Source organism: Lissotriton vulgaris, chromosome 2_1, assembly GCF_964263255.1.
Source record: "Lissotriton vulgaris chromosome 2_1, aLisVul1.2, whole genome shotgun sequence".
NCBI lineage: Eukaryota > Metazoa > Chordata > Amphibia > Caudata > Salamandridae > Lissotriton > Lissotriton vulgaris.
In genome coordinates this window covers 697,569,499-697,594,144 of record NC_141687.1, presented here as the reverse complement: position 1 = coordinate 697,594,144, position 24,646 = coordinate 697,569,499, and the positions used below count along the sequence as shown (strand labels likewise).

General features: G+C 48.6%; 1 protein-coding gene across 4 annotated transcripts in view; it reads left to right on the top strand.

The window, feature by feature from the left end:
• USP47 (ubiquitin specific peptidase 47) overlaps nucleotides 1-24,646 on the top strand; it is a 1,494,847-nt gene that overhangs the window by 692,379 nt on the left and 777,822 nt on the right. For all 4 annotated transcript variants that reach the window (XM_086955947.1, XM_086955945.1, XM_086955948.1 and 1 more), the window contains one exon: nucleotides 7,607-7,719. In XM_086955947.1, coding sequence (XP_086812073.1) covers nucleotides 7,607-7,719 — 113 coding nt within the window. The remainder of the gene's footprint in view (nucleotides 1-7,606; nucleotides 7,720-24,646) is intronic.

Genomic DNA, 24,646 nt, shown 5'->3' with positions numbered 1-24,646 from the left:
ACTAATTTCTCCTACCCTGCCCTCTCTCCGAAGTTAGGAATCATGCTCTTGCTGTCTCTGTGCCCGCAAGCGAATGGCTAGGAGCCGGCTTGTGCGGTCTCCCCCAACGTAGTCGGAATGTTTCAAGCGGACCTCTGCATATTCTGCCCTGTCCAAGTCGAGGGCGGCAAGTTGTGCCCTTGCCGCCTTCAGCTGTCTCCAGACCCGAGGGACCCCAGTCCTGCTATATACCCGTTCAAGTTCCCGTACCGGTGTTAATGTAGCTCTCAACTCCATACGCTCTCTATTGTGGGCCGCTGCGATCTTTATACGCTCCCCCTGTACCACTGCTTTCAATGCGTCCCACAGTGTCATAAACTGCATTGTCTGGCTTGTCATTTTTAGTAAATAGTCCCTAATGCATGTAAGAAGTTGCTGTTCTACCTCCTTTTTGTGGAGCATGTGTTCCTTAAGCCGCCAACTTCCGGTCCGATGTGTATTTGGGTTCAGCAAAACCTGAACTGCTAAAGCATCATGATCCGAGAGAGCTAAAGGTTCAATGCATGTCTCCTGCACTGCAGCAGTTACCTGCTTGGTCCCCATAAAGTGGTCCAGCCGGGCGTAAGACTTATGGGCATGGGAGTAGAATGTGTATTGTCATGATGTGGGATGAGCCCGCCCTCCTGGTGTCAATCTAGCCCATTTCCCTCAACCACCTCTTCCCATCCCGGTAAAAAGGTTGCATGTGACCTGTCCATACCGGTGTCCATAACTATGTTGAAGTCCCCCCCCCCCCCCCACATTCACACACACTGTCATGCGCCCCTGTGGTGCCAATACTTCCGCCAGGGCAACCTGGAGAAAGGGATCCTGCCCTGAGTTAGGGGCGTAAATAAAGTCAATCACCAGGGGTTGATTAGCAAATTGAAGAGTATAAGTGAGTGAGTGAATGAGTGATGGTATTTCTAAAGCGCACTTATGCTGAGGCGTCTTGGCGCTATGCACGGTAACTGAGATTGCGCTGGTCACTGTCCTATCGGGTAAAAAGCCAGGTCTAAGCCAATAACCTCCCCTTGAGCTCTGCCACTTTTCCCTTCACCACCCCCTTACATTGTCTAGAGATGAGTATGGCCACCCCAGAATTTTCCTCCCCCAAGAAGGAAAATTCCTGGAGAGGGAAGGCTTTGGACCACATGCGGTGAGTGTCTCCGGGCAGGAGATGCGTCTCCTGTAGGAGACACACGTCTGCCTCTGCATTCTCCAAATACGACAAAACCGCACGCCTCTTCACCGTATTGTTCAGCCCCTTTACATTAATTGTAAGAATTTTCACAGGCACCATATCAAGGGGGAAGGAAACTGCGTAATTTAGTCTGAGCCCCAGTTATAAGCATATTCCCAATCTAAGAGAGCTGCAATATGTGTTCATGTAGTGCCAAGGGTAGTATGATAGCATTATCGTGGGAACATCAGGATTCCCCAATAGATCTTGCAACCGTTGATCATGGATAGCGGACGTTCTCTCCCCCCCCCTCCCCCCCCCCCCCCCTAACCCAAACAAGCCCAACAAAAGAAAACACACCAAGTGTCCAGAAGCCGCAGTACGAGACCGCGTCCCCTCTTTAAAACAGTCAGTGGGGTGCATCTGTGGTCGACTGTGTCTCTCCCGTCCCCGCCCGCTGCCCCCAGCTATGCTCTATGACACTTATCTGACCCCAATGCTGTTCAAGCATTGGCCTCAGGTCCAGAGTCCGCTGTCATAGAGGCCAGCACAGCTCGATGTTCCTGTGCTATTGTCTCTGTATTTGGCTTCAAGGGGGTCCCGGACCTACGCCTGCCCCCAACTCTCTGCCACCGCCCACGTCGATCTTTCTTGTCCCGACTCAAGGCTTTGTCCGGTGGGTCTTGCTCGATGTCCAGGAGCGTATTTGCCTTAGCTTGCCGCCCCACTTGAAAATGATGCAGAATTGATGACCCCACGAATAGGAGACGCCTTGGTTGCAGAATTGGTTTGTGACCATACGAAAGCCCCGACATTTCGGAAGGGTAGATGCTGCCAAATTCTGATATAAAGCAACAGTATGGCCTCTGAAAATCAAGGGCTGGGCATTGCGTGCTTTGCTTAGGATAAGTTCTTTAAATTGAAAGTCCGGTAGAAAGGCCAAGATATCGGGGGGAGGTGCTGAGGACATCTGCTGCAAGCCAACTCTGAGCCCTGTCTATTTTGATAGCAAAGTCATGGGTTTCTTGTAGCACACGGCGAAACAGCTCCTGGAGGTACCCGTTGATATGGTTATTCTCTTCATTGGAGGGAACACCTCTCACCTGAATGTTGTTCCTGCGGGATCGATTTTCCAATTCTTCCACATGGGCCTGGCAGTCAATTAGTTGTGCTTGCAAGCGGAGCACTTCTTTCTGCAGTTGTTCGACTTCCTCATCACGAGACTGTTCGTGATCCTCCATAGACGACACCCGTTAGCCCACCGCGTCCAGATCTCTGCGCACTTCCTTCATTTTATCGGCTAATTCTTTTTTAAGAATATGGTGATTGTCTCTCAAAGCCAAAAACAACTGGGAGAGGAAGGCTCTTGTGACCGGTTCGTCAGTTTGCTCCATCTCCTACCCCCCGGCCTGGGCCAGGGAGACGCCCCCCTACCCACCAGCTGCGCCTGAAATCTTGGCGAACAGGTCCTTGACTGTCTGATTCTCCTTCCCCATCTCTTTTTCTTTCTCCTTCTTTCACCGCGCGTCTGGGCCTCCGACTTGGGGTGAAGCAATCGCTGGTGTGGGCGGATCGGCCCTTGGGCGGATGGGTGAGGTCCAGGGGATGCACGCCCCCAACGCAGCACGGGGGGTCTGTGGTTTCTCGCGTCACCTCCTGCTTCTGAGGCGTTTGTAGGTCGGATGCGTTGTAAGGCTGGGCCGGGGCACAAAGTCCGGAAGGGGCACCTCCTAAAGCGGAGGGAGGAGCACAGCAGTGCTTAAACCAGGTGCCTTCAGCAAAGAGACCACAGTGGCTGCGCGCCTGGGCAGAAGGGTGAGTCCGCGGTTCTCTCCCCTCTGGGGTCTTGCTGGTGCAGTAGCGTCGCCTGTAATGCCCGCCTCCCTACTCAGGGTGTGCCCTCTTCATCCGATGCCCTACGCCGAGCAGCCCAAGTCAATCCAGTGCAGCAGTGCGGCCTTCAGGTGTGGCGGAGCGTCATGTGCCGGGCGCTATCACCACCCCTCTCTTGCTCCCCAAGGCTTCAGGCAGAAGGCAAGACTCAGTTCGGGCCACTCCTGCTCCTAGGCCTCCTTATGGCGGGGTTAGCAATGTCGGTGCCCGGATCTCCCCTGCGGACCGCGTGCGTCTGTCTGGGCCAATACCTCTTAGTCCTCCCAGGCGGCGATCTGGATGAGCGCCCGTCTGAAAGCCGGCCCTTGCTGGCAGGAAGAGTCGCAGGGAAACACTGGGCCCCTCACCTCTGGCCTCGCAGCCGCCGTCGATGATCATCTCTGTTGCGGCCCTGTCAACCAAGGCCCCGCTTGCAGCACTAGGCAGGATGCCCTCAGGATCATCTGCACCTTCGCTCCGGGCCCAGCAGCATTGTCGTCGCCGCACTCATCAGGTTTCCAAGATGTACTCGCTATGCCGCCCCAGTCTGGTCCGGGCGTCACCAGGTCGCCAGAGTCTTCTTACGGCTCATGGAAACACTCCCAGTGTGTCAGCTGTCCCCTTAAGCCCTCAGTGAGAGCCGCGCGGCCATTTTGGAGTCCGGAGCTCGGCGCCCGAGGATGACGTTTTTTTTACTGATTGGCTGCGAGGGGCGGTCCAAAAAACCTGTCCCTGTGTGCCTGCCGCCTACAACTGCGGCACCAGGGGTCAGCTGCTCACAAACTATGCCGGCAAGTGCCCGGGCCGGCAGACGGGGATCGGGAGTCGAGCGGTCTGCGTCTTACCCGCTCGCCATCTTGGCCACGCCCCCCCTTTTTAAAATATTTTAAAACATTTTATTGCCCTGGTACCCACCTGGGGCACTCACTCTATTTTTTAATGTTTGGGACCGTGGGTGGAGCCCGAGGACGCAGCTGACTCCCCAGTCACCATCATGCGGCAGCCGGCCATTGTTTTTAAAATTAAGTTGTGCCCACCCAGGGCATCCACATGCACAGAAATGTTTGGGCGTGCGGCACATACCGTCTCCTCATCCTCCACAGTGGCAGGAGCCAGCCTTTTTTTATTTGTATTTTTTCAAGTGGGTGCCCTGGTGGCCACCTGGACCACCCTCATGCACAGAATTGTTGGGGTCTGCTGGGGCTCCAGCTGGCTCCCCAGCCAGCACCCTACTGGGTGTTGGTGGAAGCTGGCTTTATTACTTTGGTCCCATCTGGGCTGGAGCAGTGAGAAATACTCTCACCTGGGAGGTCGCAAAGTGGTTTTCCCTGCCTGGGAGAGTGCAGGCAGAGAACTACAGTCTCCCTAGGGATGGCGTCAATGGGGCACTGCATCGTATTCGAGCCCTGTGGGATGAGGTCCCTGGGGCTGATAACTGGCTTGGGTAGGGGTGCCTCATGCCCCCCCTCCCCTTTATTTAAATTATCGTCCCTGGGAGATGGGGTCCCTGGAACCTTTTGAAGACTCAGTGAAGGGGGCTGTGTCACCTTGTTAATATTAATGTACCGGCCCCAGGGGATAGGGTCCTTGGGGCCTCTCAAAGGCTCGGATTGGGGGAGAAAATGCTCCCCTCCTTAAAAAAAAAATAGGTATGCCCTGCCCCTCCCCTTGGCCCTTAGTCCCTTGCCAACCTGTTTTATAGGGGGAAAAAAGTGGAAAACCTGCTGCATTTTGTATTTTAAAGGGCTCTGCGAGGGTTAGGTGGGCAGGGTGTTCCTTTGTCTGTGTTGTGGTAGCCAATCAGATGGTGAGATCTGTCCCCACCGCAGATCCTCTGCAGTGTGTAATATCTATATTTTTTATTTTTTTAACCTTCATTTTTCAAAAACTACTGAACTGAATTACAGCAAATCACAGAAAGTATGCATTCTGGACCAAAATATATCTTCCTGCCACATTTGGTGTAATTCCATTTAACAGTATTTGTGATATTGTTGTTACATTTTCCTATGGGAAAATGAATGGGAAAAACCTGGTTTTGAGACTTACCACTTTTTCTTTGCCCACTCTTGACGGATCACTCCAAAACTTTAGAGGAAGGAACTGAGGTGGATGAGACTTTAAAAAAAAAAATAAGTTTTGTGAAGATTCGTCATACTGTGGCAAAGTTATTAGCAAAAAAAAAGGATTGTTTCCTTTAGAACTGTGGCCTAAGTATAACGTCAAACTGGCTACCGACTTTTAGCTTCATCTGGGTGTCAATACTGACTAAAACACAAAACCTAAAAGCCTTAAAATGCAAAATGAAGTGGCAGCTCTTCAGCATTACTTGGGGAGGAATTGATTAAATTCATGCCCAGTACCACTACCTGAGCTGGAGAGAAACATTTTAAACCCCAACCTTTTTTCAAGGCCAAGCTGTGATTGGAACCAACTTTACTTTCTACCTTTGCCTGGAAATTTGGCTTGAAGAACCGTTAGGTTTTAAAAAATCTTTCTCTTGACTCTAGCCCAGGCCTGGGAGAGATCAGCAGACCTGCCCACCCATTTATGAACTCTACAGCATCAGCCGTCCTGCAGTTCTCCTTGTTTTTATTATTACTATTAATGTTTTACCCTCCTAGAAGTAGCATGTTTCTGGTAGTCAAATAATCCAATTCTGCAAAGTTACCTTTGGTCTGTGACCATTCAGATGTTTGTTTTAATGTAAGGGAATCAAAATGGCTGTTCTTTAACAAATGTTCAGACTGGATGCAGACTATGTGTTTTCTGTAATACTTATAAAAATTCAGTCAATCACAATGCTTATTTTGTGCTTTTCAGATTTCCCTTACACAAAGAATTCTTATGCGAACCTTCTTTAGGATTCCCTTTATAACTGTGACAACCGGTCACAACCAAAAAGTCTTAATTTTGTATAGTGTTTTTATAAAGCTTTTTGATGATTATTCTGGTGCTGTGATGGGGCAGAGTTGTTAATGGCAGAAGAAAGTGGTTGTCGGACAATCAGTGATTTATACACTGCACTAAGCTTTTTTTGAGAAACAACTGCTAAGGCCCAAGGAGTAGGTAATGGCTCATAGAGTAGATAAAAACAAACACAAGGATATAATTGCCGAAGCGCTGAAACTGGATTCAAGCTAGCTTGGCCGATGAGGGTTGTTACCAAGAAACCGGTCCCAGGATCCTTTTGGCAGTTCGGGCTGGACTGTTCCTATGAAGAACCAGGTCAAGACTGATTTGCATATGGCTGGGTCTGAATTGGGATAGCTGAGTGAGCTAAAGAATGATGATGGATTCAACCCAGATCTGTGACTGGGGGCGAGAGTCTAAAAAGTCTCAGCGCTCCGTCCATCTCCTTGCGTTTGCTCAAAGAGTAGATCACCATCTATGAAAGGAACATACTAAAATGAAACCGATATTCTCCGAAAAGCTCAGGGCACCTACATTTTCTTCCCATCCTCTTCCCCCCATTTTTTAATGATTCCCATGAGAAGTATTTATATGCTATCTAACATCATCCCATTCCACCTCTGTTCCTGTTTGCTTTTACCAAGTATGCCAAGGCCATACCTGCCCCTAAGCAGTTATTTGAGCTGGACTGCTATCCAAGCCATTCTTCCATTGTTGGACTCAAAGTGGTTTTCCTTGTGGGGAAACGTGGGCTGAGAACTTTACTGCAGAGATTTCATATCTCTCTCTTGTGCAAATGCGTACATGTTGCACCCCTACCCCTACCCCATCCCACCCCACCGTGAAGCATATTTTGTAGGTTAACCTATTACTAAATGGCATTCATATTTTGCCCCCCCCCCCCCCCCACCTACACGTGTATACCATTGTGTATTGCGAATTCCGACATACAGGAGCAAATGCACACTCTTGAAAAGGCCTGGTAGTTAGACCTGTGCAGCCTTACTGGCACGATTAATGGTTGGTGGGCTCCATCTTACTGCTTAACTTGCTTCTGCTCTTTCCATTAAATCCTGGTGTAGCCTCTTTTGTTTGCACCCTGAAACACACTAAGTAGAAACTCTGCTAACGAGGTCCACATAAAGATTAGGACACGCTTTAATCTGACTCCTGGTGATGCACCCTTCCTAGATAAAGAGATTGAACAGTGTGTGGCATTGTACTGCCACCTTCTCAGACCATACGCTCAGACGCCAGGCCTCAAAATGTAATTTAAAGTTAAAGTCATAAATGTTGCTGAATAGTAAGCAACCTTAAAGAGAACCAAGCTTCCATTTTGAGACCTGAACCCACTTAATGCAGTGTAAACTCTAATATAATTGTAACAAAGGGCAACGTAAAATATAATGGGTGTACTTTGATGCTTTAGGCACTGCGAAATTACCCTATGTAAAACATTGCTTAACTACATTTTGAACACCTTAGTTACTCTACTTCTAAATATGTTCTCTATACAAATTTTTAGGGAGGAAATTATTCATCAGAACGGTTAATGCAATAGACTGAGGTTGTACACTATTATTGTAAGTCACTTATTTTTATTTTCTCATCCACTTCTAGAGTTCCTAGACGTGAGTGAATATCCGGAGCACATAAAACGCTTGGTACAAAAAGAAAAAGATTTTGAGGAGGAAGAAAAGAGGCAGCGTGAAATTGAGCGTAACACTTGCAAGGTAAAAGATACACAGTTTTGTGTTATGAAATGGAAAAGATAACTCCTTTTTTAAACACACATATTGAAATACATACACCTCCGTTACTAAACCTTTAAAAGTTTCATCCCCACAACTAATGGTTTAGCCAACAAACGCCCCATGATTAGCAAGGTCAGCAGACTACGTAAATGGCAGTGGAGAAAGTCAAGAAGTGACTATAAGCTGCAGAATCCACAAAAAAGGAGATGTGTGAAGCTAGCTTAAAGTCGTTAAGGCTCAGAAATGCAGCATATTTTCAATCCGATTAAAGGTGATAACAACCATATACCAGAGGCACTAACATGCAGTTGTTAACTGAAGTCACCATTGTTAAATGTGTCCCTGAAATTTTTGTAACTGCAACCATAAAAAAGCAACAAACCTATAAAAAAAGGGCAGAGGCACTATAAAAATGTAATGTTTCATAAAACCTTAATAGATTGAATCACGGTTTGTTCCCGCACCGAAGCTGCCGTCCTCAAAAAACAGTGATTAAGGTCTGTATTGAAAACTTCCCAAAACCCAGCATGCTACTGGACACCCCAGATATCTTAAGAACCATCGCTGTGTTTAAATTGAGGCTTTTGAAAAAAGAATTCCGATATGTTTCCATCTTCTTCACCCTTGAAAGTATGATTATTTGCCATCATTTTTATGACCCATCATCAAAAGCTTTTAGGGATATTTATTTACTCCAGTATTGGAACTTCCATAGATTCACCTGCTTGAATAATTCCCTGTCATCAACGTGGGAGTCCCATGGTATATTATAATAGCCCTGCAAAGTTAAACATAGACCAAAAAGGCCCTTTAGTTTTGTAACTATCATAGTCATTGTTAAAAAAAGAGACCAAACATCGTTTTGAACCTCTCAAGTTACACTGCCCTCTAGAACACTCCTGAGAGAAGCTCTAGTCCCTCAGCTTTTCTACTACACATCGCGCTAGGGAGTCTCCACTGAGCTCTGCTCAGTTTTCTTCATTCCAAAGCTCACTTCAGCATTTAAAAGCCTTTTTCTGGCTAATTCATACTGACAGACTATTACTCTTTTCATCTTGAGTCTGTTTTAGTGTTTTTTATCAAACATGTACGACAAGGAGAAGAGCCTTCTCAGGGCCTTTGGTACCTGCTGCAAGAAATGCCTCCACACCGATGACCCTCACAAGGACTGCATTTATTGCCTTTATCCTAATGATAAGGCCAAACAATGCAAAGTATGTAGCACTTTCTTCAGTAAAACTTTGAAGGACCGCGATGGGCTTCTGCTTTTATGGCTGCAAAAGCTTAAAGGTAGGAAGGAATCTGTGTCCATTGATGCCAGTGAGAAGGCTTCACTGACGATTCAACTTCCGCCGCCGTCAACCTCATCTTCGATGACGTCACCTCCATTGACGACCACCATGGTTTTGATGGCGTTGGTAACATCTCCATCCACGGCACCACTGACGACACAGTCGACGATACTGTTGATGGTGGAAAAAGCTGAAAAAAATAAACAGGACAGACTGAGGCATTTGACCCCTGAACATACTTCGCCTAGAAAAGTGTTACTATTGCTTTCCTCACAACTGCTGGAAGAACAAGCCTCTGATGGTAACGAAGGACCTTAAGGATATGTACACAGTACAGCCCATCAGAATTGCATGCAAAGTGCCAAGATGATGATTATGATGAGGAAGAGTATGAGGGTCACAGCTACGTCCCTCGGACCAATATTAACAGCAGTATTGGGAGGAGATGGGTTTACATGCCCTCTGCACTGCTCACTGACTTGCATTCTATGTTGTCAGACTATAACAAGTATTTTCCGCCATCTTCTGCTCCCGCAGCCCCAGCCACTCCACCACCTCCAATGGCATCCATTCCTCAATCTACTCCACAGCAAAATACACTCTTGCTACCAACTTCTGTTTGCCATTACCTCAAACTGCTTTGCTTCATGATCCAGCAACTTCTGATGATGATCATGAGGAACATAAGAACTGAGACCCACACCAAAGATGGGATGTTTGCCTCTTTCCACACCATCATCTACCTCTCCAATCCCTGTTGATATTCCACCCGAATATATTGGTGGATTCAATTTACTAGAACAAGCAGCTAAGCAATTTGACTGAACTATGCCTTCTACACAAACAGACTGCTTCCTTTACAATTTTAAGAAGCCATTCAGGAAAACCGTAAGAGTTGTGCCCATTGCAAGTTACGTCTGTGAGGAGAGCTTGAAAGTCATGAAGACTCCAACCACAGTCACTGCGATCCTTCTCAGTCTGAAAAAAAATCCAGGGCTCCAGAGTACTCTCCTGCTTGTTTCACCGGTCACCTGAAGCCTGATTCAGTCATCTCTCAGGCAGCACAAGGCAGGTCAAAAAAAACTGTTGGCACCATTCACAGTACTGCCAGACCAAGAAGGCAAGTGCCTTGACAATGTTGGGAGGAGGTCCTCCTCCATGTCGGTGCTCACTGTAAGGGCAGTGAATTTTCTCGCAGTTCTTGGCAGATATGACCGCCAGATATGGCCCGACCTTGCCCCTGTCTTGGACCAGTCACCCAACGACAGTAAATTAAAGGTCAAAAAGATTCCCTAGGAAGGAGAGTGCACATCGTCGGAAATCATAGACTGTGCAATGGATATAGTCACAATTGCCTTTAGACTGCTTGCCTTTAGACTGCTGGCACGTGCAGCAATTTTATGCCACCAGGGCTGGCTTAAAGCGTATTGCTTCCCCCCTGAATTCCAAAACAAGACTCTTGACCTTCATTTTGACAGAGAAGCTCTATTCCACAAACATGCTGATGAGGCACTACAACCTATAAAGATAGATACTGACACAGCTAAGTCTTCGGGGACGCTCCAGTTTCGTAAGGTGCCCTTTCGAGGCTCCTGAGGGAGAGGCCTTTCATCTTATTGGGGAGTATAGCACCGGGACTGGTACCCCACTTACTCCTCTTCATCTTAGCCCCATCGTCCCCTGTACTCCCCATCAGCCGCCATCAGTGGCTTACAACCGGTCTTCTGCAAGTGGTAGAGCAGAATGTCAGACCAAGGATTCAAAACCTTCGCCAATGACCACCTTCAGGCTCTGGCTACTCCTCATTCCTCACAAATAAAGTTAGAGGGCTAAATATCTGCATACCTTCATTGCCATCAGGCTATAACTATGGACCAATGACTTCTCAACCTTATTCAATTTGGCTATACTCTGGAATTTCTTCAAATACTATTGAACCCAGGAGATTACATGTCCACCCTCGACCTCCAGGACATGTTTGTTCATATTCCCATCCACCCATCTCACAGTAAATTCCGTTGATTCACAAAAGTCAGGAGCCAGTATCAATTCAGAGTCCTCCCTTTTGGCCTCAATTCTGCCTCTGAATATTCACAAAGTGCTTAGCGCTAGTGGCAGCCTTTCTCAGGAAACAGACACCAAGTGTTCCCGTATTTGGACGATTGGTTGGTCAAGGCACGGTCCATGTGCCCAGCTCAGGTATCCACAGCAGCCTGCACAACTCTGTTCAGGACATTAGGCCTTACCCTGAATCCAAAAAAGTCAGTCTTGTATCCTTCAAAGACTGTTACCTTCCTAGGAGCAACGCTTGACACAACGCTCAACAGAGCATTCCCATTGGTTGAAAGACAAGCAAAGCTAATCGCAGTAGCAGAACTCAAACAAAAAACGTCTCTTTCAGTTTGCCTTATCCCAATCCCTCCTAGGGATGATGTCCTCCTGCATCCCTCTAGTTCCATTCTGCCGGTTAAGGAAGCGTCCTCTCCAAGAGGAACTAGACAAGCAGTGGCTTCAAGCAGAGGTATCTTTCGGCGAGCTACTCACCATCACCCCAGCCATGGTCAAAGCGATTTGATGGTAGTCACACCAAAAGAATATTTTAGTCAGTCTCTCCTTTCTAGTCCCTCAATCTCCTTTGGTCATCATTACAAGAGCCTCCCTCCATGAATGGGGAGCTTTCCTTTAAGGCTTACAAGTCACTGGCAAGTGGCAAAAACCGTATTGCCTTCTTCAAATCAACTTGTTAGAGTTCAAGGCAGTTTATCTGGCCTTACAAGGTTTCCTGCCAAGAATAAAGAACTCAGTGGTTCTCATTTGGATGGACAACACTACCACGATGCACTACGTCACCAAGCAAGGTGGCACGAAATCATGCCTCCTATCCCAAGAGCCGCAGTGCGTCTGGGAAGGAGCAATTCGCAACTAAGTATCCCTAAGAGCAGAACATCTGCCTGGCAACCAGAACACCACAGCAGGCACTCTAATCAGACTGAATTTGTTGTGCAACAAATGCGAACTGGATCAAGCCACTCTCCAGCATCTTCCTCTGATGGGGCAAACCGAACCTCGATCTTTTTGCGACCCAGTTCTTTGCAAGATGGCATCACAATCAAGGATCATGGGGAAATGCATTTTTGATGGCAAGGTCATGCATCTACGCTTACGCCTTTTCTCCAATTCCTCTCTTTCCAAGGCTTCTCATGAAGATGAACTCCGTGCGCCTGCAGGTTGATCCTCATTGCTCCCTTCTGGCCGCACCAACATTGGTTTATGCAACTCGTCCTACTTTTGGAGAACCATCACATTCTCTTGAAACCAATACCCTCTCTCCTCACAATGCCCCAGGGCCAAGTGTAGCATCCAGATCCCAAATCTCTTCATTTATCAGCGTGGCTCCTGAGCACAAGGAGTTTGCCCATTTGAACGTATCGCCAGAATGCATGGAAATATTGTCCAGTGCTTGTGTGAGAAGTACTAACAAGACCTACCGGCTGAAGTGGAAATGTTTTTGCATTTGGGGTCAACAAGCTAATGTGCATCTTTTTTCTTCTTCACCTCTGAATATTCTCCCTTATCTCCTGCACAGGCAAAATCAGGATTGGCTCATGCCTCCATTAGGGTCCACTTAGCAGTTATCTCATGCTTTAGGCGAATGTCTATCTTGCCTTCCTTACGGTCCTCAAGAATCGATAAATAATTCCTCAAGAGGCTATAATTAGGGTCTGTTCAACAGTTAGACCTCCCCCACCGCTCTGACTACTCAATATTGTCCTCCCACAGCTCATGAAGCACCCATTCGAACACAGAGTGATCTGAAATTAGTTTTGTGGAAGGCAGCTCTATTTGTAGCATTGACATCTGCTTAGTGAGTAAGCAAAACTCAAGCTGTAACCATTCAGGAGCCTCTCCTGCACAATTGTGGTCCTCCGGACGAAACATAAGTTCTTTCCTAAAGTCTCTTCAGTCTTTCATTTAAATGAGCCTCCCATCCTCGACATTCTTCCAAGATCCTTAAACTCCAGCAGAGAGAGACCTCCATTTGTTGGTTGTCAACAGATGCTTGAAGTTCTATTTGCAAAGGACTAGACACTTCTGCATGTCTAATCAACTCTTTGTGGAATACAGGGATCCTCGAAATGGGTGTCCTGTTTCCAAACAGAGTATTGCTCGTTGGATTTTCAGCGGCATTCGCTGTTGCCAGCAAGCAGCAGGCAAGCTGTTATAGACATCTGTACAAACTCATTCTACGAGAACTGTTTCAGTCTCTACTGTGCTGTTCGCTGGTATGTCAATCCAGGACATCTGCAGTGTAGCTACTTGGAAGAATGCACACAGCTTTACTAGGCATTACTGCTTGGATTCTGCAGTTCGCAACAAAACAGCAGTGGGTCAAGCTGTACTGCGACATCTTTTCCAACAACAGTGAAAATTATCCTTCACCCCCCATCCTTTTTTCTAGCTATGCACATTTTTTCTTTCTACTCTTTCCTATTAGATATATTTGTATATCTTTATTTTTACATAAGTATTGATGTATAGCTTTATGGTTGGTTTTGGATATCAAATATCTATAAATTCATGCATTACAGTAAAAAAAAAAGAAAAAGACGAGAAGTAACAGAAACAATGTGCTTTTTAACTGCTTTTTAATCTGATTCAAGCATGTGAATCTAGGAAAGTTCCAATACTGGAGTTGGAAAATAAGCTACTTACCTGTAACTGTAGTTCCCCAGTATTAGAATCTTTCATAGATTCACATGCAGCTCACCCTCCTCCTCTGAGAAATTTACCGTTCCCTCTTTTATCTGGTTGTATCTCCTACACTTGTGCTTTGAATATCTGAGGGACTGGAACTTCTCTCAGGAGTGTTCCAGAGGGCAGGGTAGCCTGATTGGTTCAAACCTTTGTTTTGTCTCTCTTTTTAACAATGACTATGATATGTTATAAAACTAAAGGGCCTAGGGCCTTTCTGGTTTATGTTTAACTTTGCATTGCTATTAAGTATACCGTAGGACTCATCTCAATGACTGGGAATGATTCAAGCATGTAAATCTATGAAAGATTCCAATACTGGAGAACTACAGTTAATGATAAGTAAAGTTTTTTCTTATAATTGTGAGTTTGAATAGTCGTACCCTTGGGTAGGATCTAGGAGCACCTTAAAATTATGTACATACGTATGTAATCTTTTCCTGTACGCGGCGTCATCATCGATCCTTGTAATCCAAGTCTTCACATTTGAGGTCAGGTAAGGCGAAGTACAAGAAGTTGAAGAAACAATATCGTTGTCCGACTTCCCCTCGACCGTCGCGCAACGCGGCTGAGGGTGCGGGCGCTGCCTCCCCCGCGACTCCGATTGAGCCTGTGGCTTTGCCGCCGGCCCACCCGCCTTTCCGGGTCCGTCGGCGATTCTGGCCCAGACACAGGAGTTCCTGTCGGCCATGGCTCGCCTCTGTGGGCCGTCTGGTCCCGCTGGTGCGCCTTCGGGTCCTGCGGTCCAGACTGGGGGTCCCCGCGTTCCTTTGCTGCCGACTTCGGCCTCAGCGCTGCAGGACTACCATGGATCCAGGCCTTGATCCCGGTCTCCGCCGGTTGACCTCATAACACCTCCACCGACGCCGACCCCACCAGCAACACTTCCGACATCGCACGCTCCTTGGGACGATGTCGCCCCCGATTTTAGCCCTGAAGGGGGGCACTGAGTCGGAACAGCGTCGGTCGATGCCGATCTAGACATTGCTCAGGGATTTCTATCCCCATGTCCCTGCTCCTTATTTTATGCCTGTGGAACGGCCTGAAGAGGAAGGGGAGGACTGGGAAGGGTCTGAGGACCCTCTCGCAGCTGATGGCGAGGATGATCAGGACTGGGCAGAGGAGTTGGGGGAAGCTAGTAGTCTGGATACCCCACCAGACCTTTGCATGCTGTCTCCTCCTTCCGTGGCTACGGAGGAGGGCGCAAGTTAATCTGTGGGGTTGCATAGGGTGGGCTTAGGCACTACACCTTGTACTCCCTACTGTAGCCGTCAGGGCTAACCTCCTGGCAGAAGTGCTTCAGCCAGCGGCTCGTTCTGCGGAGCTGTTGCTCCCCCTGAACAAAGCACTTTCCGACGTTCTTTTGGGCACCTGGTCCAGGCCTACCACAGGGACTCCTGTGGATAGGAATGTGGCCCAACGCCATCGCCCGGCTCCGGGTGACCCCATTTTCCTCTCCCAACACCCCACACCGAGAGCTTGGTTGTCCAAGCCTCTGCTTCCCTGACCGCCTTCTCTTCTGCACCACCGGATAGGGAATCCAATAAACTGGATCAGTTCGGAAAGAAAATGTTCTCTTCCGCCAGTTTTACACTTCGGTCTGTTAACAGTGCATGCCTCTTGGGGCGTTATTCCCACTCTCTGTGGGATACAGTGGCGAACGCGCTGCCTCAGTATCCGAAGGAGGCCCGGCCAGCTCTCTCCTAGGCTGTTGCAGAGGAGAGAGACGCAGCTAAGTTCATGATTCGTTGTGGCCTTGACACCGTCGACTCACTGGGCAGATCTATTGCGATGACAGTGGCGGTTCGAGCCCATGCCTGGTTGAGGAAAACTGGATTTTCGGGGTATGGTGAAAGCACACTTATGGACATGCCCTTTGATAGCCGTCGCCTCTCCGGTGACAAAGCAGACAGCGCGTTGGAGCAGTTTAAGGACTCGCGGGCTACGGCCAAGTCCTTGGGGCTGTCTGCAGTCCGCCCTCCTTTGCCTTTTGCTCCTTTCGTGGCACCGGAAGGGATGCCCCGCAGCGTTCGCAACAGAGCGCCAAGCCTGCGCAGCAACAATTTCAGCGCAGACATGGGTTCAACCGTGGCGGACTAAAGGGCCAGCGGGCAGGTCAGTCTACCTCCACCCCGGCCACTTCTGCCTCCAAACCTTCCTAGTCCGAACTTTCAAGCCCATCAAACGCCAGTGGGCGGCAGGCTTCGCCATCACCTCCCCCACTGGCGCACCATCACATCGGACAGGTGGGTTTTAGGGATAGTCCTGAGGGGCTACTCCCTCCCCTTCAAGACTACCCCTCCAGCCAAACCACCTCAGTACCACCGCATGTCGGGGGAGAACTTGGTGCTTCTTCAGCAGGAAGTTGCACCCCTCTTGGCCAAGGGGGCGGTCGAGCGCGTTCCGACCCCAGAAGTAGGTTGTGGTTGCTATTCTCACTACATTCTGGTACCCAAGAAGGACAAGGCCATGCATCCTATCTTAGATCTCCGGATCGTCAGTCGCTTCTTCCGCAAAGAGAAGTTCAAGATGCTCACTTTGGCTCACGTCTTCACTGCTCTCGATCCGCAAGACTGGATGTTAGTGCTGGACTTCCAGGATGCTTATTCCCACATCCCAGTCCTGCAGGCCCACCGGCGTTACTTGCGGTTCATGGTTGGCCACAAGCATTTTCCGTTCACTGTGCTCCCTTTTGACCTTACCAGCGCCCCATGGGTGTTCACAAAAGTGATGCTGGTGGTCGCAGCTCATCTGCGCTGATCGGGGGTTTCAGTCTTCCCCTATCTCGACGACTGGTTGTTGAAGGCAGGCTTGCCCCAAACATTCGTCTCCCACCTCCAGACTACGGCTGACCCCCTGCATTTCCTGGGGTTTTCCATCAACATGCCGAAGTCGCACCTGGTTCCCTCTCAGAAGCTACTCTTTATCGGAGCTGTTCTGGACACTGCACAGTTTCAGGTTTATCCACCCGAACAGTGAGTCCAGGATATTCAGTCTCTGATTCCGATCTTTCCGCCCTTGTCCCAGGTTCCGGTCAGAGTGACTGAGGCTGCTATGCCTCATGGCCTCCTGAATCCTGCTGATTGATCATGCCAGATGGCATATGCGGGCTATGCAGTGGGAGCTGAAGTTCCAGTGGGCGCAGCATCAGGGGAACCTCTCCGATCACGTCCCGATCTCGGAGGGCACTGCCAGACAGTTGCAGTGGTGACTCACGAACCGGCATTGGGTCGACGGCAGATCCCTCTCCCTTCCCCAATCAGAGTTTACAGTGATGACGGATGCGTCCCTCCTGGAATAGGGCGACAACATGGGAGTGGCGGAGATCAGAGGCCTCTGGTCTCCGGCAGAGTCCAAGCTCCATATCATCATTCTGGAGCTTCGGTTGATCCGGATTGCACTGAAAGCATTCCTTCCCTCTGTCAATTGGAGAGTAGTACATGTGTTCACAGACAACACCACCGCCATGTGGTACTGAAACAAACAGGGTGGGGTGGGGTTGTGGACCCTATGTCAGGAGGCTCTGCGTCTCTGGACATGGCTGGAACATCAGGGCATTTTCCTGGTGCAACTCAGGCGCAGGTGCAAGATGGATCACGAATGGCGTCTTCACTCGGAGTTGGCGCAAGGTCTCTTTCAGCAGTGGGGAGAGCCTTGGTTGGAGCTGTTCGCCACTGAAGAGAACGCGCAATGTCGTCCGTTCTGCGCTTTGGAATTTTCAAGGCTGCACTCGCTCGGCGACGCTTTTCGGCACAAGTGGAGTTGCAGTCTGTTGTATGCCTTTCCGTCTATACCAATTCTACCCAGAGTGCTGAAGAAGATCAGGCGCGACCGGGCCCAAGTAATTCTTGTGGCTCCGGACTAGTCTCGAAGATTATGGTATCCCGAGCTACTTAGTATGAGCATCGATCCTCCGATAAGACTGCCTCTTCAGGAGGATCTTCTGTCGCAGCAGCAGGGGACGGTCCAGCCCCACCTATTTGCGAGGAGGTTAAGCGGTGGCAGTTGATTCCTTTCAACTTGCCTCCTGAATTTTGTGATGCTACTGGCGGGCAGGCGGCCCTCCACTAAAGTGGTATACTCCTGTAGGTGGAACAAATTTGTGGCATGGTGCACAGCAAAGGCTGTGGATCCCCTTTCTGCCCCTGTTTTTGAGGTATTTCTGTTCCTTCTTTCTTTGGCCCAGCAAGGCTCTGCTCTGGGCACTAAAGGGCTATCATTTTGCATTTTCGGCCTTTCTCAGGCTCCCTGATCAGCCCTCCCTTTTCAAGTCCCCTGTTGTAAATGGATTTCTCAAAGACATTACACACCTTTTTCCTCCTATTACTTTCGTAATGCCTCAGTGGGACTTGAACCTGGTTCTTACATGCCTGATGTGCGCTCCCTTTGAGCCTTTTCATAACTGTCCTCTTCGTCTCATGACCTTGAAAACTGCCTTCCTGGTGGTTATCACCTCTGCTAGGCGAGTGAGTGAGCTCCAGGCTCTTTCTTGTAAGCCTCCTTTCCTATCAGTCCACCCGGACAAGGTTGTGCTCAGGCCCTGTCCTTCCTTTTTGGCAAAAGTTGTTGCGGCCTTTCACATTGCGCAGACTTTTACCCTGCCGACCTTCTTTCCACCTCTGCATCCTTCCAGGGAGGAAGAGAGGCTCCACTGGCTGGACAAAAAGCGTGCGCTCTTATTTTATCTCAACCGCACACAACAGTTCCAGGTGGATGACCAACTCTTTGTTGGCTACGTTGGCACCAAGAAAGGTCAGGCGGTACATAAGAGGACTATCTCTCGCTTGGTCGTCTTGTGTATCAAAGCCTGTTACTCATTGGCTAAAAAGGAACCTCCGGTAGGACTGCATGATCATTCCACCAGAGCTACTGCAGCCTCTACTGCATTGGGATGTGGTGTCCCCCTGCAAGACATCTGTCAGGCAACCACGTGGGCCTCGCTGCACACGTTTACTAAGCATTATTGCCTGGACAGCCAAGTCTGGAGAGACGGCTTCTTTGACCGTTCTGTTCTCCATGACTTTCTGGTGTGATCTTGGTTCGCAGACCCCCCACCGAGGTTGGTATTGCAGGGTATCTATTCTAAGGTAAGGAATCTATCACTGTGTTTTTCTTTCAGTTGAACAAGTTACTTACCTTCAGTGACAATATATTTGTTAGAAACATTAGTAGTGATAGATTCCTTACCACCCCACTCATCCTCCTCGTTCTGCGAACTGATTTCTGGGGTTAAGGTCATCCCTTTTAGGGCCCTAGTTTCAATGCACCAGTGGTAACTTTCTTGCATGGCTCTGCGTTTCTGGTGCAGAAAGTCGTGTACAGAACGGACGTCAGCGCGCGTGGGCGGCGTCTAAGTAGCACTTGCGACGTCATCTCTGAGACCATGACGCCATCGACGGACAAGGAGCCTCACGACACCACCTACCGATGCGCAAGGGTACTGCTGATGAAAACTTTCCGGATCCAGGCTGACGCCTGGGGGTAATACTAAGGTAAGTAATCTATTGCTACTAATGTTTCTTACAGATATATCGTTACCGAAGGTAAGTAACTTGTTCAACAGCACCACTATGCCATTATGCTCTTCATTCCCAAGAACATAATGTTTGTAGAATGTGTTGCTCTAGGTACACATACCCTGTCTACTCCTGCTATCTAGTGTTGTGCGGATAGGAGGTTATTTTGCTACTCTCTTGAAAGATAGCATGAATCTTTCCTTAGCCCACTATGCACTAGGACAAACAATACCCCCCAGGTTGTTTTACTCTGTGCATAGTTTTGGACATTTCAGCTCTAGCTCCAGGACCATCAACAATGTCTTACAATCCCTTTGGTGCCAGTTATCAAAGATCCTGACCCAGCGACAGGTCTGTAAACTCTGCCTATCTTCAGAATGCAAAGATTTGACTTGCTCAGCCTGCAAGGCGATTAAAAATGAAAAGACAGTCTGATATGTCTTAGAACATTGCTTGGTCTATCCTAAAGTGTAGTGTTGAGATCCATCCGACACACAAGATTACAAGCCTTTCAGATATCCCCCTGGCTCAGGGAGAGCAAAGCCACGTAGTCCTGTTCAATGGATCATCAGAGGTAGAAAACGAGGAAGTTTAGTCGCAGCACAGCACAGGGCCCAAGATAAAAATAAAAATCAGAGCCACTATTCCTACATACACACATACTTGAAGATTAACCCCACACGACCCTCCTGACACCACCCCCCTAACACTCTCCCCCTTGAATAATTGACTTTGAAACAATTCTCACACTGAGGTCAGCTATCATCCGAGGTACCAAGCTTTAGGAGTTCCATTCTTGGCTCCAAGACACCTCAACCCTGGGAGAATCCCTCTGCACTAAGAAACCTTTTAACAAAGAGTCTTGCCACCGACCAATGCTATCTCAGTCCTGTCTCTGACAAACCACCCTCGATATCAAAATTGGCTCCAAATCTGACTCTGAAACCAACATCCTTCCCCCTAGGGTGTGTGAGAAGTTAGCCTGGCATATGATGTCCACTAGTTCTAGTGGGCAGCTTGCACCAGTCTAATCGACCCTTATTGATGGTGGTTGTAAGGTCAACCTTATAGAAAGCTATCCTAGTGGTAGCATGAGAATCATTGATGGGAGCACACTGCTAGCCTCTCCTCCGGATCGCCCCTTTGAACTCTGGTATAGGCAGTGCGTGTAGCTTGAAGAGTTGGAACAAAGTTCGTGAGTGTTTCACCAAGGTTGGTGCAAGTAAGTACTTGATATTTCCAGTATCTCTAGACACGAGACATGGCTCGTGTTTCGGGATAATATCCCTCATCAGTAGAGAGAGGTTCTGGGGTGGTTGAGAAGGCCGCCAAACAACTGTCACATGCTTCGTTGCCTCGCAGGCGTGCAGGTGCGTCTCCAAAAGCTCGTCACCTTGGGGGCTCACGGGAGCCCTATAACAGGAATCATCGATGGGAGCACACTGCTAGCCTCTCCTCTGGATCGCCCCTTTGCACTCTGGTATATGCAGTGCGTATAGCTTGAAGAGTTGGAACAAAGTTCGTGAGTGTTTCACTAAGGTTAGTGCAAGTAAGTACTTGATATTTCCAGTATCTCTAGACACGAGACATGGCTCGTGTTTCGGGATAATATCCCTCATCCGTAGATAAAGGTTCTGGGGTGGTTGAGAAGGCCGCCAAACAACTGTCACAGGCTTCGTTGCCTCTCAGGCGCGTCTCCAAAAGCTCGTCAGCTTGGGGGCTCACGGGAGCCCAATAACAGGAATCATCGATGGGAGCACACTGCTAGCCTCTCCTCCGGATCGCCCCTTTGCACTCTGGTATATGCAGTGCGTAAAGCCTAGTGGTAGCATGAACCAGCAGTCTTCAGGCTAAGACTTCAGTAGGCGAGTTAAGCAAGTTGTCTTACCATATATAATCCCTTGAATACCAAATGAAAGGACACCACACAAGGTATATATCAAATATATATGTATTTTCTCTAAACACAAACCCTCTGCACTCTTTGAGGTCAGAGGTCAAAATACAATACAAGTCACACAGTTAATATACGATAAGTTGCACAGTATACGTTATGCCCTAGGGGCCTCACAAACCATATACTAAAAGTGGTATAAGTACCACGTGAGAGTTAGAAATCAGGCCTGGGGCCTGTGGAATCGCTGGGGTTACACTAAACAACCAAAGGTTCGGAAGTAGGAGGCCCACAGGAGACTCGTGCAGTGTCTAAACACAGACGCTGGTTACCATTGACTTTCTACTGGAAACAAAGAAGTTACAAATATACAGTTTATTGACACTTCCGGATAGACTAGGATGGAACCCTTTTAAACTAGGACACTTCGAGAGTCAAGACCCACGGAAGCACCAGAGTACTCGTGTTACCTCACCCAGGGAAGCCGGTTGCATAGTTGTCTTTTCGTGTCGGGTTTCGTCGTCGTTTTCTATGGACAGCTCCAAAGAAGTGCTGCAGGCGACCAGAGGAAAAGTGTCCGGGTGGATCCAAGGGTGGATCGGAGATTGGAAGAACCTGAATGCAGAGGGGACAGAGTCTGGGTCACTAGCCAGTGACCAGGAAGGAACCAGGCGATGTCGGGTGCTTTAAGGTGATGAAGGTGAGTTTGCCTTTTCAGCCACGAGGTCCAGGAGGCATCGACGAAGGCCAGGCGCTGGATTCGAGCTGTCCCACGATGGGTCTAGATGACTGCGATGTCGGTATCCTTATTGGACCCAAAAAGCCTTGGTAACCGCAACCCACGCAGGATGTAGAGATTGGCTCTGTTGCAGACCAGCAAGGTCTGTGGCGCTTCTCCTTTTCAGGGAAGCTGGAGCAAGCCTGGAGCAACCAGGAAAGCAAGTTAGATGCAAGATGGTTTCTGCAGGGGGCTCGCTAGCCAACTGGCAAGGAACTGGGAAGACGCGTCAAGCTCAAATGCAAAGGCAGGGCCCATGGGACACTCGCGGAGTGTGCGGGCCTGGGCTTCGGTGCAAATGGTGCTCGGGGCTTGGGCTTATCGTACCCCAATGCACAACTTACTGAGGCTTCAGGAAAGGAGTGCAGGTAGCAAAATGCAGGATGTCCAAGATGTCTGGTCTCACGTCTCTCGTGTCCGCCATGGGTCTCAGCTTTGCTGTGGAAGTGGGTCAGGGTCAGAGAAGTCTGGAAGTCCAGTTCTTGAGACGCAGAGTCTTCGGATTCCGACGGGAGCCTTGAAACTGCAGACCGGCAAAGTTGCTGTTTGTGCCTGTTTGCACAGGGTGGTCACTCCTTGACCACAAGGGAGATGTCTTCCGTCTTCCAGTCAGAATGGAATGTCGATGGTCCAAGATATGTCTTTCAAAGATTCGTCCAGGATAATCTAAAGTCCCAGGGACACAGCTCCTATACTTATACTAAGGATGGGGGCTGGATTACCTGACTAGGTCCCTCCTATGGGTGGACTTGAGAAGGGGGTGGTTACACCCCTTTCCCTTTGTCCAGATTTGTGCCAGAGCTGGGGCTGGAGTGCCCCAGCAACTGGTTTGAACCGGGCTTTGCATGGAGCACCTTGTGTGCGCCAGGCAGTGTCTAGATGCATTCACTGAATGCAGCCCTCCCTGACCCAATACACAAAACCACTGTCAGGGGAGGTTCTGGCACCTCCCTGGACAGGAAACCTATTGCCCAGGCCTCCCCTGCCGGAGTTTCATCCAGCAACAGGAGGTCAGACTCGTGTCTGTGGCAGCAGCATCCATTTTGTGATGCTGAGACTCTGTTTAACTTTAACCGGGTAAAGCAGTATCTTACATGTCTTTTCCCTCTAGAAGGGTGGAATGCTACCCCCACCGCCAGAATTGATGGGGGTAGTATTCCAAAGTGTTTGACACCTTACACGACATGTTTTGATAAAGCCAAACCAAAGTTAGCATTAACCGCGAGGATTAAAATGCACTTAAGAGTATATGGTATGGCTATATCATAGAACAGCTATAATGAGATGGTTCCGAAAGCTGCAGAGGGGCTCAGCTCATGCTAGGGCACCCTCTCACATAAAACCAAGCACTCTGCCTCCAGGATTTTCGAGGCCTACCATAGGAGTGGCTTATAGGTGTATATGTGCCTAAATATAAAGGCAGATATAGGTATACTATATCTAAGTAAGGGGTGATTACACCACCTTACCCAGGCTGTGTGAACAAACCTGTGGTGTCAGTTTGGAAGGCAAACCAGGGGTGGCACAATACATGCTGCAGCCACTGGTAGGCATAGGGTGCACCTATGCCCTGGGTACCTATGGTACACTATACAGGGGCTCACAAGGGTGACAGAGTAACCAATCTGGTATGCACCTAAAGTACATGGTATCAATTTAGAGAGAGAACAGCTGGGCTGTGGGTCTGATTAGCGGGCCCACAGCCACAATAAAGTCGAAAAAACAGAGAATCACAGCAGAAAGTGGGGGTGACCATAGGAAGCAGACCCTACTCTACTACAGGGTGGCAGCTTCGAAAGAAAGATTTGATGCTGAGATGGAGTCATGTGAGTTCCTTACCTCCACCCTATCTATTCCCCTCCACCATTGACCTACCAGAGGTATCTGATGTTAAGCAGCATAAAATATTCATACAGCACTCCAAAGGGAAGACTCCCTCAGGAGGACTCTCACACACCATAGCCAACACCAGAGAGAATGGAAGTTCACTTTTGAGGAGCATATATCGGAGGAACTGCAGTTCTGTTGGATCCTGGTAACCTAAGAAGTGCAGGGATAAGGCTACTATTTCACCATTACAATGTCCTCCTCTCATTCTCCAACTTCGGCCTCAAACACCACCACCTTCTTCACCCCAGCAGCCAGACACTATCCACACAGATACAGGTCAATGGAGTCCCTATTATATGCAAAACCCAAATCTAGCACCTTTATCAGCCATTAACGCAGCAGATTCTTTGGAACATTATCAGTGTTGATAAACTGGACAATGTTGACCTAGAGCCCTATCCTGTTAAGGCCTACCCTTATCTCACCTCACACTCCCCAGCTCTTGGTTGACCCTACAGTGTGCAGTGCCATTGTCAAAAGGGTTTATTTAACACAACAGTGGCCCCTAAAAGAAAATGAGCGGAGAGCAATGAATGCAGACCCAATCAGTGCTGTATTCGTGGAACTTGTCCAGCTGGACAGAGGTTCAATGTTTAATAAGTCAATAATTCTTTAGGAAATATGCGGACATGGATACTGAAAGTGAGCTACAAGCCTGCGTCCTACTACAGAAACATAGAGACATACAGTTTGGGAAACATTAGGGGGAGGGGCTCAGGCAATGCTCACGGTTTGTTTCCAAGACAAATCATCAATAGACAAACAAATCACAAGGGACATCTCT